This window comes from Ischnura elegans, chromosome 7, assembly GCF_921293095.1.
Source record: "Ischnura elegans chromosome 7, ioIscEleg1.1, whole genome shotgun sequence".
NCBI lineage: Eukaryota > Metazoa > Arthropoda > Insecta > Odonata > Coenagrionidae > Ischnura > Ischnura elegans.
Window position 1 is genome coordinate 28,051,487 of NC_060252.1, and position 19,139 is coordinate 28,070,625.

The 19,139-nt window shown below is 39.0% G+C and overlaps 1 protein-coding gene across 1 annotated transcript in view; it reads left to right on the plus strand.

Moving 5' to 3' along the window:
- Nucleotides 1-19,139, plus strand: part of LOC124162737 (spondin-1) — a 37,349-nt gene that overhangs the window by 15,075 nt on the left and 3,135 nt on the right. Inside the window, exons 2-11 of the mRNA XM_046539363.1 lie at nt 3,967-4,165; nt 5,283-5,538; nt 7,452-7,611; nt 8,827-9,033; nt 9,811-9,934; nt 11,252-11,382; nt 13,129-13,372; nt 16,035-16,209; nt 16,573-16,831; nt 18,066-18,258. Of these exons, the coding sequence (XP_046395319.1) occupies nt 3,967-4,165; nt 5,283-5,538; nt 7,452-7,611; nt 8,827-9,033; nt 9,811-9,934; nt 11,252-11,382; nt 13,129-13,372; nt 16,035-16,209; nt 16,573-16,831; nt 18,066-18,258 (1,948 nt within the window). The remainder of the gene's footprint in view (nt 1-3,966; nt 4,166-5,282; nt 5,539-7,451; nt 7,612-8,826; nt 9,034-9,810; nt 9,935-11,251; nt 11,383-13,128; nt 13,373-16,034; nt 16,210-16,572; nt 16,832-18,065; nt 18,259-19,139) is intronic.

The following is a 19,139-nucleotide window of genomic DNA, read 5'->3' on the forward strand; positions in this document are numbered from 1 at the left end:
CCCATGGAATCGGCGCCACTGGATATGAATCGTCGTGGTGTGTCGTGGGAGTAAAAATTTTCAAATAGGTTGAATTCCGATTGCCATGCAGCTAATGAAAACCAGCCGTTCGGAATGAAATCCGATCGGAATAATATCGATCGGTGTGAAGCATACTCCCAGGATTAAGAACATTATTTTTAGGGGAGAGAGTTCACTCACTTCAACAGCGCCTTGCTGGTATGCTACACCTATAAGCGAAAATGTGTCTGAAATCTGATAGGCATAAATGCCTATAAGGTATTAATAATTATTTTTGAACACTGTTTTTTAAGTTGGTGAAAAAAAAATTTCATCGGAGAACGCATTTAAAACTACAATCTTTTCAAATTTTCCACCCAATAGCCGACTCCAGTGGCGTAGCCAGGGGGGGTCCGGACCCCCCCCCCCCCCCCGAAATATAAAAGCACAATTATTTTAATAAAAGAAAACAAATTATTGAAATATCATGAATTTACAAAGTATTTTTTAGCAAATGAAGTTTTTTCGACTGTGAAAAGTGTTAAAATTAGTTTAAAACCCATGTTTAGTACCCTATTAAAAAAAACTTTTTTCTCCTGGTTTTGGACCCCCCCGAACGAAATTCCTGGCTACGCCACTGGCCGACTCCCTCGCACCCACCCCTCAATCGGCCACTGATTACGGCTCATGGAATGCGCAGATAATATATTCCTTATATTTTTACATTTACACTATTTCCAGCTATTTCAGTCGACCATACAGCCTCTTTCGATAAAGTAACGTAATTTGATTCAATTACCGCATTCAATCGCTAACAACTCAATAAAGTAGTTTTCCAAACCGCATTAATTTTATTTTTGTGTCGATTCTTATGATGTAACTAACATTGCATCAGTTTATCGTCAAACTGACATGCAAATTTAAAAGTAATTAACATTTCTAGTATACTTAGACAAGCACTGCCATAATTACTTTGGTATATTGCAGATATTTTAATACTTTCCAGAAATACGGAAAAAGCCAAGCACGGAAAACCTATTTTTGTGGGCGCCAGTCGATGAAAAACATTTACTAGACCATTTACTAGCTATGCCATTTCCATTAAAATTTTAATATGCATATGCGTTAATATGCATTTAAAATTTTTATGGAAATGGCATAAGTATAATTGGTTCATCGCACCAACATCCTCGTGATATTCATGAGTTGCCATGAGAAAATTTCTCATGGCAATTCGCGTATATTTCACCGCCTTTCACGCGGCAGGCTTCGAAATGTTACACTCCTAAAGTGAGTTCGTCGCGAAGACAAGTTGCAAAATATATTCTGCGCGTCTTCTTCATCGTTCCTGGAATTGGAAAGAATTGATAAGGACGTCATTGAAACTATGGAAACAAGCGGGTCACCTCGCTTCACTGAAGAAGGAAGCCATCTGAAGGAGAGTCAGTGACCTTTAACCCTTATGTCGCCTCTCAGTCCCGCAGCCACATATTCATACTCTTCTTTTACTGTACTGAGATCATTTGTCCAATGATCACTCACCCAGATTGTCTCTTTTCTTATAGAGTGATAAATTCACCCGGCAACGAATTTTAAGTATTCTTATGCATCTGGATCGTTGACTACCTAATTTTGGAGTGCTGAATTGTGTGGGTAAATCAGTTTTTCTCTATCAAATCACATTCCCAACACCCAAAACAGAATGAATGTCAGCATAGGCGGGTCTAGGGGGAGGAGGGACACGTGCCCCCCCGCCTGACCCTTAAAAAATACGCAAGATTTTTAATACGGTCCCATCATCATTGCGTTCGTTTTGTACTGCGATGTATCCTTGTGCCCCAGAACAAAATCCTGAATACGGCCTTGCTTGTGCCCCCCCAGAAAGAAATCCTGGATCCGTCCCTGGATGTCAGTATGGGTGAACGACATTAGAATTAAGTCATATATAAATATTCAAAACTAAAGAGCCCGATACCATTTGCAGTAAATCCCCGCTTTGCGGCTCGAGGTTCCTCTTGCGATGGATTCGGCACACGGTCAGAGCTGATTTTGCGCTCATTTTTCGAAATAACAAATTTCGCCGATTTTGTATTCACTCTATCATCAATTACTTTATTCTACTACGTATTTGAAAACGAAACACATTTTTAACATATTCCAATTTACATGAACTGTTGCTCTTCAAACCGATTCCTCGTGCGAAAATATTGGTGATATTAAACATACCATTGAATTCGCTTTACGATCGATCCTACGCACCCAATTAATGTCGTTATGCAAGTTCTACCATCTATGCAAGTCCAGTGGCTTAGCTATGGGGGATGAGGGGATAGATACCTCCCCCCCAAAGCCTCGGAGGAATTAAAAATATATTTAAAACTATTGTTTAGTTTTGACATTCAATAATTGCATCGGCTTAAAGTTAAATTTTTAGTGTCAAAAAGATGCTAAATTTGTTTCCAGTCATGTCATTTTTCAAATATTTTTCCGGATCCCCCGTTTTCCGGGGGGTCGCCACTCCGTCAATCGGGTCCATCTCCCCCAAAGCATATCCCTAATTACGCCACTGTGCAAGTCTCAGCAAGTATTACCGTAACTCAAGACCGTAATGAGGGGAGTGGAGCGTCAAAGGATTTCAAGCTACGGCCTTGGTATGCAAGAACAAAAATCCTGGGTCTAAATTAGTTCAAAAAAATTTTCATGCTTAATCGCCTAAGGCATTCAAAAAAATGTGATCGGTACATCATTGCATACCCTTTTTTTATAGACTTTTTAGCTCTAATTTATTAAAACAATTTCGCTAAAATAAAATAGTCATCTTTTAAAAAACCGCAATGGGCCAAATACGAAAAAATAGCAATAAAATACGCTAAAACTAAAAAGAAATATCCTCGCTGAAACATTTAAATGGTAGATTCGGTTTATTATATCAACCAAAATACATCGTAATTTATGCATGATATTCCAGAAGCAATATAGTTGTTGAATGGTGCATTACTTGCAAATGCAATTGTAAGTTTCTGATGAAAGCGGAGGCGGCCGCAACGCTCGAACAAAAGGAGAAGGGAACAGTCTCCGCATATATTTGGAAGAAGTTTTCCTTTGTGATACCAGGAGAGAAAAGCCAATAACACTTCAATTCCATATTTAAGTCAAACATTTAATAATGTAAATTTCAACAACGTGGTGCCGCGGTATAACTTTTACTGTTTTAACTTCATGTAATGGAAAGCGTATTTAATAGCAGCAAACGTGTCAGTGGTGGACCAAGCCCCGAAAACACTGTAATTTGTAAGGTGGCTCTCGAACTTAAGGGTTTATTTCAACAGTTTAACTAACATCATTTAAAAGATAATAGTTGAATATCAAAAAACTACTGGCCTAGGCAGTTGGTAACGCATTACCTCGGACCCATTATCGCTACAGGGTGATGCATATCATCAAGGCGCCACGGTAAGTAATGAACCGCTCGGACGCGCCCGTCCCCTCAAAACAATAACCTATTTCCGCCCCAGAAACATGTCGACTTATATAAAGAAAATAAATTGAATTGTAAATTGAATAAATTGATTATTTTTACGTTTTAAAGTCATCCCAATCCTTAAATTCAATATACAGGCGGTAAAGAATAGATCTGCTGCTATTTTACGGCTCAGTTTTGTTACTGACAAGTTTTGCAGTTCGGATATTCATGGTCATATCATTTTTGGGTAAGTTGCCGACGCCGGCAATGAGAAATTGATTTTTTGATAATGAAAAAAAATGTTCAAAATCGGTTGGGTGAGCTATAAATTGCGTGACACAGATGGCATACAAAATGTAAAGGGTAGAACTGGAATTATTTCTCAAGAAAACCTGTTCAGAGTGAAGGAAGGCAAAAAGGAAACTCAAAATTGTATTAATTGCCGGACAACTTTAATCGCTAAACACTTCTTTGCTGTGAAGTAATGTGATTCTTTATTGCAGGTCACAGCAATGGGTGTTCGCGCATCATGGTGCGTGCTGCTCCTGTTGTGGTGCACAGCACACGCAAGAGGTCCACCAAGAGGCAGCTGCCCTCGGGAGCCCAGAGGAATCACAACTCCTAAGTCATTTGGAGACAATGGCTACCATATCCTCATCAGTGGGTCACCAGAGAAGTACGTACCTGGCGCAGTATACACAGGTGAGGATCCTTTAATTCAAATAAAATTATGGGATCACTAATCATTTTCATGATCAACCTTCTTAAAGTATTATTTTAAAAATAAATTTAGTAGTCTTATACTATTTATTTAATTATTCCTGATGCATTTAAATGTCATATTGTGTATTTACGGTCATTAGATTTATCACAAGATGACCATGATAATTCTACAAAACAGTGGGCTCATTGGGGAAAAAATATATATATTTGGAATGCTCCCCACTGGGAGAGATGCACCTTTCCCCCATTAATCGCAGCTGAATAGGTGGTCTTGCATGTGAATTCTGCCAGCCCTTCTCACATATCATCATTGGGTGGCTTTGTGACCTAAGTACTGTGATTGAGCCATCAGGAAGTAAGGCATTGTTTGCACAGTTACATGCCCAAATAAATTATGAGACGTGAGTGAAGGGTTTAGCTATTGGCTGAAACTACATTCTGGAGACCCCAAAACTTTTCAGTAAGATTAAGATCAAACCTCAAATATTTTTCCCCAATCTACAAAGCATATGAAGGTTGTGCCTCTTACAAGAGTTCAACCCGTGAGCGATACTTCTGCAACGAGAATGCTAAAATTGTAAGTGTATTTCATGTACATCGATGAGGATAATAATTTTATTTCAGGTCATTTTGTGAAAATATGACTACCCCATATGCCGTGTATTCCTTTCTGACTTTCCTCTTATTATCGGAAGTGTAGCTTTAATTTTTTCACTTTCCATTGACCATAATGATTGCTTTGTGCTAACAGAGGTAGGAAATTATTAAAGAATTTTAACATGAACGTGATCCTAAAAACTTTACATGTTATGTCTATTTCAAGCACACGGTCAACTCTGCATCATTATTTGAAGGAACAAGGAACTACGGTTGTTAACATATTGGTATAACTTGATTCAGATGTGATCATATGAACAGAGTTTGAAATAGCATCTAAGAAGGTGATTCTGTCTGATTATGTGGTGCAGCATATCGATCACCAGTTGTTGGCTATCGTGGCTCTTAGCAGAACGTTTGGCCTCTCAGTCAAATAGCTGGATGATTGTTCTCTATGTTCATGCAATGCAAAGTTGATGCAGTGTCTTATCCTCCACAGTGTCCATTGTGGGCTCCAGAACGCACGCCCGCCTCCAACGCTTCACACGCTTTGCCCTTGGCGTAGAGCCGGCCGAGTCCCGAGGGATAGCGTCCCCGCAGAGGGTGGGCCAATTTCAGCTGTTTGGCGACTCAATTACAGCATTCAATGAAGATTGCATTAATTCCGTCATGGAGGCATCACCCGAATACCCCAAAACTGAAGTGCAAGTGATGTGGACGGCCCCCAGGCATGGGTCCGGCTGCATTGTATTCAGGTATGGACAACTGCTGCAATACTTTTACTTTCCTTTACTCTCCATTTTCCATCTTTCTATGCTGGGAATAATCATGAAGACTGAAGTAGGTAACAGAGAGAGAAGTATGAGATATCTCTGGCTCTTAGGAAGCCAAAAGGATGGTATCTGCATTCAGTGGTGCAGCAAGGGGGGGAGGGGGGGGTTTGGGGGATAAACTCCCCCCACAGAACTCAGAAAAATTTTAAATTTTAATCCATTTTACTTAATGGGATAAATATTACTAATAGAATAGTGTAAGGATTAATAAAATATCCCTCAGAAAGCCGTAAAACTCAACATTTTAACCATCTATCATAAATATTTTCTAGGGGAGGGCACCAGCACCTCCTGTGTTCCATACCCCCCCGTATTAATTGCTCCTAAAACCCCCCTAGCCTTATTTCCTAGCTGCGCACCTGCCTACATTCGCTTAACACACCATGATCCACTATTGGGAGGAAGGGAAAGGAAGGGGACTGGGAAGGGGACTGGGAAGGGGTGGGAACTATCACATCTCTTTATGAATGCATTCAGAAGCAAGTGAATAGGGGCATGTTGATGGACAGTTTATCTTTAATTAAGAGAAGATTCGTTTCACCAAACCAATTGTTAACACTTTTTTTGAGCCCATGGAAAAGAGGAGGTAGGAAAAGAGCTATAATCCCCCCAGAATTTCCCATGGCACTTTCTTATTCCTGTAAAAATTTGTAATGAGTGGGCAATTCTCAATTGATAAAATGTGAATTTTGCTGATTTCCAGCTTGCTTTTTCCACTATGACACAGTTTCTCACACCTTCATATGCTCTTTTATAAAATTGTAGTTTCTAGCCCCTATTATGCAGAAAAATGCTGGTCCTTTTCTTTGGAAGTGGGCCCTTTCAAAGTTGTTCCCTCTCCTCCAGCAAAAATGTGGGCTCCTGAGTGTGGGTCCAGTGGCTACCAAATTCCCTTACGTGCTACTTCCACTATACTCTGTTCATTTTATCTTTGTGGGTGAGCTGGTGTGGCCAAAGCAAGCGGAGATAAGGGGAGGGAAAGTTTCTCGACAAGTGACTTTGCCATTGCCAATCAGCAAACAGTAGGCGGCCTCAGTGAGTCACTTTCAGACCTCCACCGAGTGAACATTGTGAGTCTGCTCGAGGAGCAGTGTTGCCAAACCTCACGCGTTCTCCTTGTCTGTGACTAAGTATGCCTTCCACCAATGGTGGCTCATCCAGTGCGGTAGCTGACAATGTCATGGGCTTCTGTGAAAGGATTATCCCCAATGCCTTCCAAATGAGTAGGTATATTGTCTCGGCACCGGGGCCAAAATGCCTGCGGCCACCTACGACTCACATGTTTTCAGTGACAAACTAGGGCGGCGATGTACATTTGGCAAAGTTATGTTCGCTCCTCCTCCTCTCTCTCTCTTGGTACTACCCCTCCGCTATCAGCGAAGCCATCCGAGAGTGTCCGGGCTCTCACGAAAGCTCACCCGTAGACATAAAGTGAATAGACTATAACTTCTATAGAGGTGCTATTTCTCTGCATACAGTCCATAACACAGTGGTGAATTTGTAAACTATCATGGCAATCATTTTCATCTATATTAGGCAACCAAAAGAGGTGCAATTATTGCTAAGATCCCATGAGTCTTGACTTTTTAATGCTAGTGTTTAAAATTATTGATGCTATCTTATTGAAACAATAAATGCTAATGAAAGTTAAAAAAAAGTTTATTCGATGAAGAAAATATATAAACTGCAATGAATTTAGAGAAGCTAATTTCTTTTTGAATGTCATTGTGGATACATCAAATATCCCTCCACATATTTTTTATTATATTTCAATTGTGTAAATAATTTTTAAAATGCTGATGAACTAACAACATGAATTTCTGTTTGACATCCAGAGCAATGGTATATGAGAATGACAACAATTGGTTCATGGATGATGGGGCTCTGAGTCGTGAGCTATGCGAGTTAGATGAAGAGGAAGACGATGATGACACTTCCACTGATGAGACGGGTCCAGTAAAGGAGTGCTGTGCTTGTGATGAAGCCAAATACCAGGTTTGAGTCTTTTGCCAGTAAAAAGAATTCAAATGGCCAATGGTTTAGGGATTGATGCGGGAGAGAAGAAACCACATGCTTTTTGATTAAGGCCTACAAATTTATTTCCAGATATCTCCTATAATAATTCATGTGCAGTTCATTCACTTATATATTAAAGTATTTATAATACTTTAAGTAAATTTTGAAGTAAATAAGTTCATGTTTCTAATATATTTAAACCTTAATTACTTTAAGGAAAATTAAAAATGAGGATCACACTCCAACTCCCAGAGTTTGTTTGTGACTCCTATTTGTCAATCCTGGTTCCCTCTTAAAATTAATATAAGAATCATTGGAAGGGCGAACAGAAATGTGTAAAAAAGCAAACTCAATTACAGTAGAGCCTCGATCATTTGTTGTCTGATTGACTGCTCTTGGGGTTTTTGTAGACAATCTTTTCACTTCCACAGCCAGACTCCTCAAATACTCCCCCACTATCCGTTTAATCCGTATGAATTCATACCCAGCCTCCATCAATCTTCTCCTCCTAAAATCTAATAGTTGATATTTCAATGGAATGGGTGACAAAAATACAAGAAGAAGAAGAAGAAGACACAGAAACCTTGGAAATAATTGGTAAGAAATTGTTATTAAAATATTATCCATCAATTTCAATTATCCATGTGGATTTTTCTCATGATTTGAACAAATGATTATCTAAGTTCTATTGTATGTGCATAAGAATAAAGCATTCTAGAGATCAACCGTCATTAGTCAATACATATCAACTCACTGCATTGAATTGATATACCACAAATATTTCATATTAAACAACACCATAGACCAGTTTGGACTCATAAGATTTGGCTCCTATAATTCTCCCCTCCCACTCAGAAGGCTTTTACATCTTAAAGTAAGCTTTTTTTTAGAGAAACAGAAAGATTTTACATAGTATCTAACTATAAGAAGACTTTTGTTCATGATGAACCAGGAGCACATCAAATTACTGGTAAGATGGAGGCTTGGAGGACTTTAGAAGAATTCACTTTAGTATGAGTTGATTAATTTTTCATCTTTAGCTAAAGTGCCTAGCTTTCTTTTCCATCGCATCCTTTGTTCATGCATACCTAATATAAATGTGAGGTTATAGAGATAAAAATATTACATGAGAACCAAGTATGTATGATTAAGACTAATGAGAATATTGGGATTTTCATTGCCTTAAAATTGCAGCTCATCTTTGAGGGACTATGGTCCAATAAAACACATCCAAAGGACTTTCCCTTCAGCCTTTGGTTGACCCATTTCAGTGATGTTATTGGAGCCTCCCATGACAGGAACTTCACCCTCTGGGAAGAGGGAGGGTTGGCCTCTGCAGGATTGAGGCAAGTGGCAGAGTGGGGATCTGTGAGGACCATGGAGGGGGAGCTGAGAGCAAAGGTGTGTGTGAACTCCTCTGGTAATCAGTCTCGTTATCTCTCAAAGGAAAAAACTCTATTCTTAACACTTCCTGGTCCAGCGCCCTTGTGCTTGAAGCCTAGTACTTGAGGCCGGCCATTTTTAGCATTTTTGTGGGGAAGGCACAAGTATTCCTACAATTAAACTTATGCGATGCAAGAGCTGATGCATGTTTTAAATATGTATGTACACATTTTTATTATAAGCATATAATTTTTAAAGTATATATATTAAATCTATTTTTTTGAAAGAATAAGAACTTGGTCCAAACAGTCAAAAATAATTCTGTAGAGGGGAGTCACTAATCACAATGCAAAAACACGCAAAAATACCTGACCGGACCACTACCGCTGGATGTGGATACATACTTTTCTGTGAGCAGATCCGTGTGTTGATTCTAGATAAAGATCAAGAACAAAGAGACTACAAAGTCTATCCCAATGAAGCTTGATTTTTGTTTCCCCCTTGAGAACATTTTCATGGCTTTTCCAAGATCAGTTTTGAGATGAGAGTGAACCATTAAATCTCAATGTTTACCATTTTTTATATCCAATGATGAGGAATAGCATTGAAAATTTATGAATTCGATATATCACATCATTGAAAATATAAATTTCAGTTAACAGATCACTGAATCACCTATTAATTTCTGTTAGGTGCATCTCATACATCCAGTTCCCATATTGCTAGAGTAAGATAGATAGTATCACTATTAAAAATGCATATTTGATTGTATCGTGTAATTATTCTTACTTGCAGAAAAAATACCTGAGGACAATAATTAAGGCTGGTGGATTGTGGTATCCCAGGGTAAATGCCAACACGACTTCAAACTTCAAAGTTGACCGCCTGCATCACCTTCTTTCACTTGTCTCCATGTTGGGTGAGGGATTTAAGGTGTTGAGAAGTAATATAGAATATACATAGTACATATATGCAAACTAATTCTGTCTACCTATTCCAGCGGCATATCCAGGTTTTTGAAATGTGGGGGGTTTACCAGTGATTTCGGGGCCCTTCTGGGGTGTATGCAATCACCCCAAGGCAATTGGGGGTCCTGCCCCATAAATTTTGAGAATTTTGATCTTGAAAATGTGATTTTTAGGGACTCAAAAACTAATTTTGTGAGAGTAGTTTTTTAAAGTTTTTTATCAAGGCCATCTTACTACACCCAAAATCCATTTAGTTACAGCTCTCGGACATTACTGGAGGAGAAACTCGTCTCCATAGTTCGCACACCTTTCCTGCCACTCAAGTGGCCACTTCATAGACCGAAGGCTCCTTGCCTGCATTCTCGGATCTAAAAATATCGCGAACATTACAAAAATATATAATTACTTCTCTAAAAGTTGGACACGTCACTTTGTTCAATGCAGATGAGGTGCCAAAAAAGGGACAAGTCATCTCACTACGCATTCTATTTTACTTTCAACCAGGATAAATTTTGCTGTATTTGGGGCGTGGGAGGGGGAGAGGCATTCAGGAAGGGGATGGAAGCAGCCTGCTGCTCCTCTATCTGCGACACTGTGTGGGGGTTGGAATATTTTCTTCATGGATGCGCACTCAAATTTGGCATTTTGTGGCTTAACGGTTGCAAATACGTCAAAATGCACAAACTTTTTGTCGCAAAGGCCAGTGAATTGGGAAAATCTACAGGGAATGACCATAAAATATTAAGTTTTTTGATTTTTTACACTTCCCCACTAAGTGGCATTTGAGCAAGGGTTACCTAGAGGTCTCAAAATTTTCAGGCCTTATTTTTGATCGGTCCCACAACTTTTATTCAATGGGCCAGATGGATTTAAAAAAATTCGATTTTTCCGATCCACCCTACCATCTTACTCATTTTTGGCGCCTCTTTTAAAGACTGAAGGGGGGCGGGTCATGCAACCCAGAAACCCAATGCTACGCCACTGACCTGTTCCCATGCATCCATATCATCTTTTCGAATAATAATGAATGCAAACACCACTTCTTATCTTAATAGTCACTATTAACTTAAATTTTAAGTAAATATGCATTGTATCGTTTATTTTCTTTAAATCAATTATGTATTTCATCATCAAAATTCATGCCTACTTCTTCCAACAGTATCTCTTAAATGCAAATGTTTTTTCACCATTAAAGGAGGATTATAAGATTAAATTCCTCAAAATATTCATTAATCGAAGTCATACAAATATGCGCCATAATTTTCCAGGACCCTCACCCGATTGGATAGTTGGGGTGTCCAAGTTGGATCTGTGCCGTCGAGATTGCACTTGGGTTCCATCCAAGACTATCGATCTTTACCTCTATGATGCAGGGACAGATAATGGAATCACTTACATGGTGAGTGTATTAAGTTGCTTATATTACACTTAATAATGATCTTCAAAGTATATTAAAAATTATGTAAGTATACCTTACATGTAATTGCTAAAAAACATCAAGGAATTTTTAAATGAAAAATGCAGAGCTTAAATGCTTCTCTTCATTGTAACTGTAGTGTTTAAAATGAGGGAGGGAATGAATAGTCAAAGCTCTTTGCTTTCTTTTTTACTCTTTTGTACAGCAAACAAATATTCAACTGCTAATTTTAATTTATGCTAAAGTCAAGAATCACTTCAGGCAAATCTGAAATTTTGGAGAGAATGTCCAAGATCCAACCATGGTGACAATGGCAGGAAAAGTCACAGGGAATTTGATGGCCAAGGAGGTAGTTGCTCTCCTTATTTCTGGAGAGTACTGTATTCAACTCCATACTTCGAATGGTACTCATCTAATAGCGGGCCTTTCCAAAATATTTTTTTGATAATGGATAAAAATTATTTAACGCGATCTTACTCATGCTCAGCCATATTTTTTGGAAGGAATCCTTAGAAATTAATGGGAGGTAATTACCTCAAATGGTAATAATAATTATCAGTTAATGCCATCTATATATGCTTATAAAAGAGGAAGTCTGTTTGCCTGTCCACAACTCATTTCCATACGGCTACATGGATTGCAACCAAAGTCAGTACATAAGTGCATCTCATGCATCCAAAGCCTGTATTGCTACATTTGGTTGGGCCCAATGTATTCTTTGCATCATTATCTCATTACCATTTGTTACATCACGTCAGTGGTGTAACTAGAAATATGCTTTGGAGGGGGGGATGGGATGGTCTGAGGTGGCGAAGGGGTGGTGTGTATGAGGAGAGGGGGGGGAACGATCAACGGCAATTTTTTTCAAAATGACATGCCAGGAAATTTATATCATTTTGGCACTAAAGATTTAACTTTATGCAGATGCAGTTATTACATGCCAAAACTAGACTATATCTTTAAATATTTTTAAAAATATCTCTGAGGCTTTGAGGGGGATCTTTCCCCTCATAATTATGACACTGCGTCACGTCATACAACTTCTGTGGTTGGACATCCTGCCGGGTAGGCACACCTCTTGACACGCTCATAGTGAAAATATTGATCCAAAGAATCTAGCCTTAACTATTAATCCATTTTGGGGCAATCCTTTTTGTTTGGGTACGCGTTCACGTGATGATTTTGGTCTGTGCACGAATGGGCATACATAATGATCAATGTTGTGGAGCAGAGTATAAGCTGATCCCATGTGCAGTATACGGAAATGGTTTTTTCCATTGTTATATGTTACATATGTATACCATCATCATACCTGCTTTGTTCCAATTCCTAAAAATTCTGCAATGTGACCATGAACTCCAAGATACAAGTTTCCCACTTTCCTGGATACTATCCTTCCCAAGCAATGCTGGGTGGCCTGATAGTTAATTTTTAAAAGGAAAAATTCTTCAAAGGCAAAAAGCGTTGACAATCCATATTCTTCTCTCATTCATTGTTCATTCGCTCATTTTACTATATTACAATTACTCCAAAGAGAAGTATTTAAGCTCCACATTTTTCACTCAAATTCCTTGGAATTTTTTAGCAATTTTAAGGTGGATTGAGCTTGTTTAATTTGATAAGTAATTCAGTGACTTTCATCATAGAGAGAATTCCTGTTGAAAATTCCTGGAATTTAAACCTATATACATTAATAATGTTAGAACCCATGATAATGATTTTTTTTAGTCACCGAATTCACCCTCTGAGCCTCAGCAACCAATCCGGCGAATCACTCCAACAGATCCAGGTGATCCAAGGTCACCCTTCTTTAATATGACTGCAGAGAAGATGGCTCCTATTGCAAGACTGTATCTCACGAGGGAAAAAACCTTTGAACGGACTTGTGACACTGATTTCTCCCGTGCAGGAGAACTTGATGAATTAGGTTTGGAGCCAGAGTTTGCTGAGAACAGTGAGGACTCATTGAGGCGTAAGTGAATATGTACATAATTTGTTTTTCCTCCATCCAGTCATTCTCTCTGCCCTAAAATTGTTATTCCTCCACCACAGAAATTTATTTTCTCACCCTGCATTCTAAAGGCTAGTTTCCTTAGACCACGAGAACATTTTTGCACGTTTTGCACCATTTTTGACCGTAGGAGAAACGTTTTCAAATGTTTGACCGTTACTCAAATAACTGCAGAAGTTTCCCAAAATGTTTATTTATATCCATATATCTCGTACCTGGGCACTTTCTCCTAATGTAGGGATTGCTAAGGGGCTTAACTCTCCCAGGTCAGTCCTCTTGGCAGGTGGCGCTTACTGGAATTTCCTACCATACTGCCCATTTCATATTGTTTCCTACCTATTCCATGAATTTAATGTGCCAAAATGTAAGCCCATCCATTGGTAAGAAAGAAGGAAGGGTCACCAACCCAGATTACAAGGGTTCATTCCCTCCGAGACCCTCAGCCAGGCTGGAGGGGAAAAATATTTCTCGCTCCTCTCCCACAGAGGCTAGTAGCTAAAATCACACACTCCCCCAACCTAAGATTTAACAAAAAATTTACTGATAACGTAACTGTGTCAAGCACTTAATGTAAAATTCCAGTGCCGTAAGGTCAATGGAAATAATGAAAAATGAATTTGGAACCTGTTAAATTAATGATAAATTAGCTTGGGTTTAGGTCAATTTTGAATTTGTGTGAATATTTTTATGAGCGCACACTGCTCAGTGCCGCGGTCATTTTTTTGTTCTTTTCATCCGCGTTTTATTAACTGAAACCATGAATTCACTCACTCACTCAGTAATTTACCCTCAAAAGGTTGGTTCATCCTCACACCAGACTAAGCCATAGGCATGTGCAGGTCTCATATTCAGGGTTGGAGGGCCAGTTCCTTTCCCTGGGCCACCACGCACTTTGAGGATTTTGTTTGGGGTGTCTGAAGGCTATACCCGGGATTTCATCTCAGGACCCCTAATCAACAGCCAAATACTATACCTACTGAGACAGGGGCGGATCCAGGATTTGTTTCTGGGGGGGGCACAAGCAAGGTCGTGTCCAGGATTTTGTTCTGGGGGGGGTCACAGGAATACCTCATAATACAAAACGAACGCAATGATAATGGGACTTTATTAAAATCTTCCATATTTTTTAAGGTTCTGGGAGGGTGGCACGTGCCCCCGTGCCTCCCCCTTAGATCCGCCTATGTACTGAGATACCGTGCTCCCAAAACCATGAATTATGGTCAATCTTGGATGAAACATAGCTTGGATATAATTGTGGAATGGAGAAATAATAACCAGAAAAACAATCAAGTTTAACTAAGGAGAAAATCGACCCATTTTCAATGCAACGTGTGCAGTGATTGGCCGTAGTTCTTACGAGCATGATAGATGATGCCCAGTGTGCATAAATTTTTTTCATAAATATCCCAGAGCCACCAAGGTAATTCTTAGCAAAGTAGGTATTTAATTTGATATGGTCATATTTTTCTGTAAACCAGTCTTAATGCAGGAGAATAGTGAATTGACACTTGGAAAACTTGGACAAGGGAATATTACCTGAACTACTGGAGTAGTTTCCACAAAGTCTTCATGAATTTCTGGTTAAAGTCTGGAATTTTGAAAATCATTCCTTCTAAACATCCTCATTTTATAACCGAACTTGACCAAAAGGCAACTATGGACAAAATCTAACTTCAAACAAGAAAGAGTTATTTCCATTGTGAGCAAATGCCAATTTTTAGTTCAAATAAGGTCCCAATCTGCATTGGCTGGGGGGCATGGTAGCCCAATATCTTTGAAAGAAGTCAATACACAAGAGTTTTATGCATTGTATCTTCTTGATCAGTAGTAATGAAATTAACTGGAAATGTACTTAAATTTTTTAGAGATTCAACATCTCACATTCAATTATCTCAACTTTTTGCAAGAACCACAGTGGGTAGAATGCTTGGCTACTGACCGAAGAGTACCATGGTTATAAATCTTGGTAAAGCTATCAGAAAACCCCAAACACAGATCCTCTTGTTAGTGCAGCATTTCCCAGTGAAAGTGTGAAGTTCCCGCTGAATGTGTGGAATTCACACACCTGAGGATTATGTCTGGGTGAGCTCTCCCTTCACCTGACCATTTCAACTTTCGGGATATATCCCTGCATTAAAATATTTTGGCACCCAGCGCTTGTCCAGTCATCAGGGAATGTTGAGGTTGAATTCTGGCTTTCTTATTGACAGTTTTCTAATGACTTATGCCACATGATTGGCTGGTTTTTGTAACAAAGTTTCCACCCTATTTTCTCCACATTTTTCTGGTGTGCCCATTATTTAAGTTGAATGATTATAGAAAATTTCAGGAGGTTTAATGAGAGGCCTTCAATGAGAGCTGAGATTCCCATAATTGCCTTGATACGTTCTTTAAACATGCGGTCCCAAGAGTGAGTTGAGACAACAAGCATCTCCATAGCATCAAATCTATTCTCTACCTTACAATAAGTCATTTGGGCACTTGTGTCCCATTTTGTCTCAGATGAGATGGATTACAGAGAAATGTGCATAATCAAAGAAAGTGATCAGATAAAAAACAATGGATAACTCTAATTCTTTGAAATCAGTTTAAATTTTCATTGTGTGTTGTTTACATCTTGCAGCGGAATGCACCACAACAGACTGGTCTCATTGGAGTGCTTGCTCTGTTTCCTGTGGCAAGGGACTCAGAATGAGGACCAGGGAGTATGTGATGCAAGCCAAAGCTGAAATGCTTGGGTGTGATCGTCAGTTGGTGGCCAAGGAAATGTGTGTCGCAGAAAATCAACCATTTTGCCCGTAAGTCATCCAATAACATAAATCCTAATATAAATTCCACATTGCTATACCTAAATGGCCATCTAAGACTTATTTTTTCTCTCTCATAGTATCTGTTACTGCCTCATAACCAATACTGTAACTCAATCAGATTGATTGTTGACTAGTAGCACAAAATCTGATATTGATTGCAATTATCAAACTGAAAATATATTAGTAGCCTATTTAATTCAAAGTATAGTTGGTGATAAGCATAGCTATTGACAACCTATAGTTATCAAAATCTGTTTTATTAAAGTCTGCCCACCACTAACATATATCCAAACATGTGAGTAATGCACCAAGAATTAAACTTAGAATTCCATCTGCAAATTTCACCAACAGAGGAGAAGGGGGAGAGGGCGGTGATGATTCCCTTCAAGGGCCATGTGCTGTTACTAATTGGGGACATTGGTCTCCATGCTCTCCAACTGCTTGTGGAGACCCCGAAGGATTCAGAACTCGTTTCCGTCGTTTCCGAGACCGCATGGGTCGTAAGAAGTGCCCACATGTTTCGCTGGTGCAGAGGGAGGAGTGTGTTGCTGAGGTTGGAGGAGGAGCCGATGATCTGGCATGTGCAGAAAATGAAGAATTTTCCCAAGGAGTGAGTATTGACCAAAATATGTTGAATAGACGTGTTAACTTTGACTTGGACTGTTGAGAAAATATGATCCTATAATTAAAGATAAAAAAGTTTTCAATATTTCATTAGCCAATATTTCACACTCAACTTAAATCTGTTGAATCAATAAGGTACAGATAAGCAAAATATATTGACTGGATGTGAGTACTTTGGGAGTGTTACAGTATTATATAAGAAAGTTTTTGGCTATTTTTGACCCCTCCCCCCACCAGGGTGCAACTAGGAATTAAACTTGGGAAGGGTTTAAGTGCAACTAATACCGGGGTGTGTGGGGTATAGTATACCCACCAGGATAATTGGTAGGTTGATATTTATAAATTGCGGAATTTTAAAGATAGATGGTTCAAAATAGTGAGTTTTACGGCTTTGTGAGGGATATTTTATTTGTCCTTACACTATCCTATTAGTAATATCAATCTTATTAGGTAAAATGGATTAAACTTTAAAAAATTCTCTGAGCTCTGGGGGGGGGGGTTTATCCCCCAAAACCCCCCCCTCGCTGCGCCACTGCCCCCCACACAAACAAAAATGATTTTTTTCTGAACCCCAAAGGTTAGCAAATTTGTACACACCCCTCCCAAGGAGTGCCTCTGTAGTATGAAATTGAATTCCCAGTTCCCTGTGATAATATTCTTATGCTGGTATGTGGAGGGACTGCAATTCCAACATAGATCCTCTAACATTATGAAAATAATATTTTTTCCCCATTTTTTAGTACATTTTAATATTTTTAAATTACTTATCGTGTTAGAGTCTCAAGTCCATGCAATGTTTTTTTACGTATACCTCTTTGCACATGTAGAAAATCAAGTGACATAATGCCATTTTACTGAATAACACAGAAATAGTTTACTTACTGATTTGGTTCCTTCACCCACAATACAGAACACTGCATCCAAAATTTAAGAAAACCAATGTCAGATATAATCATACTTATTATCACTCTTAAAGTTTAATTTACGTATAGTCATCCATTTGGAGATTAATATTTTAATTTTATGGTGACAAGTGCAATAGATAAATTTTTATATTTTACCTTATTTTTCCATTTAAAAAACATGCTCACCTCCAATTAATTTTTCATGCACACCCATACCTACTTTCCATCTAAAGTCATTGAGTTATCTGTTATTTTAGATTGTTAATTTGCCTATTATTCCAAGCTTTTTGTGAAATGAGTCCTATTTTCTTGAAGTCTTCTTCAATGTGTGCTACCACCCAATGGAGTGAGTGGAGTCCATGCAGTGTTTCCTGTGGAGATGGTGTGAGACGTAGGATTCGTTTCTATACTGTTGGACCAGAGATACAAGCCAAATGTAACGTTCCTCTCCATCAAGAAGTTTCATGCAGTGGCCCACCATGCTCGGTGAACATTGCAGATGCCAAGGGTAAGGTTCTCATGGCATTAACCCTTTTGCGCCGAATGCCACACCTGTGCGGCGAGGATTTTCTTCCATAATCAACGAATGCCACACCTGTGCGGCGTTAATTTTCCTAACTTAAGCAACGAATGCCGCGCCTGTGCGGCACAGGTCAAAAAAAGTGACCATGGCTGAAACAATAGACCCACGGACGCGGTCGCCCCTCATGATCCGCCTTAGTGCGAGCCCAGTCCCTTCTTCGGCCGCTCAGGTTGACCCTTTCCTGTCCTCTCCACGCGGTCAACTACTGTTATTTGCAGTGTGTTTTCCAAAAAAATATTTGTTGCTATCTTTAGAAATCCAATGCTAGAAATGAATTCATCTTTTATTGCTGACCACATGGAAATTTCAAACAAAATTCTAACGTTAATATCAACGGAGTTATAGAACAACTAGCAAATATACTAAATCAGTCTATATAAACGTGAGAACTTCGTTTAAAATTTCTGCACGATCAGAAAAGAACACGAAATTCATTTTGAATGGAAAAAAATCGATGCGAACAACAAATATTTGCATATATTTTGCAGTAATATTTTAGCCAGTTGACTGCGGACTCGTGCTAGGAAGGGGCTTTTAATCCTTCTAGGGCCTGGGACGGAGGCCGAGGAAAGGGATCGGCGCCCCACTGAGTTGGGTCCTAAAATGGTTAGGGAGGGAACCACTGCCTTCAGTCGATGCGAAAAAGCTTCGTTCAGGGGAGTAAAGAAAACTTTCAAGAGACTCGTATTGAAGAAGAATTTCCCTCAACGAAGGTCCGGCGCGAAAGGGTTAATCAATAGAGATAAGAGTAAAAATGTGATTCTTAAGCTTTCATCCCAGCAATCAAACTTTATATCACTAGAACC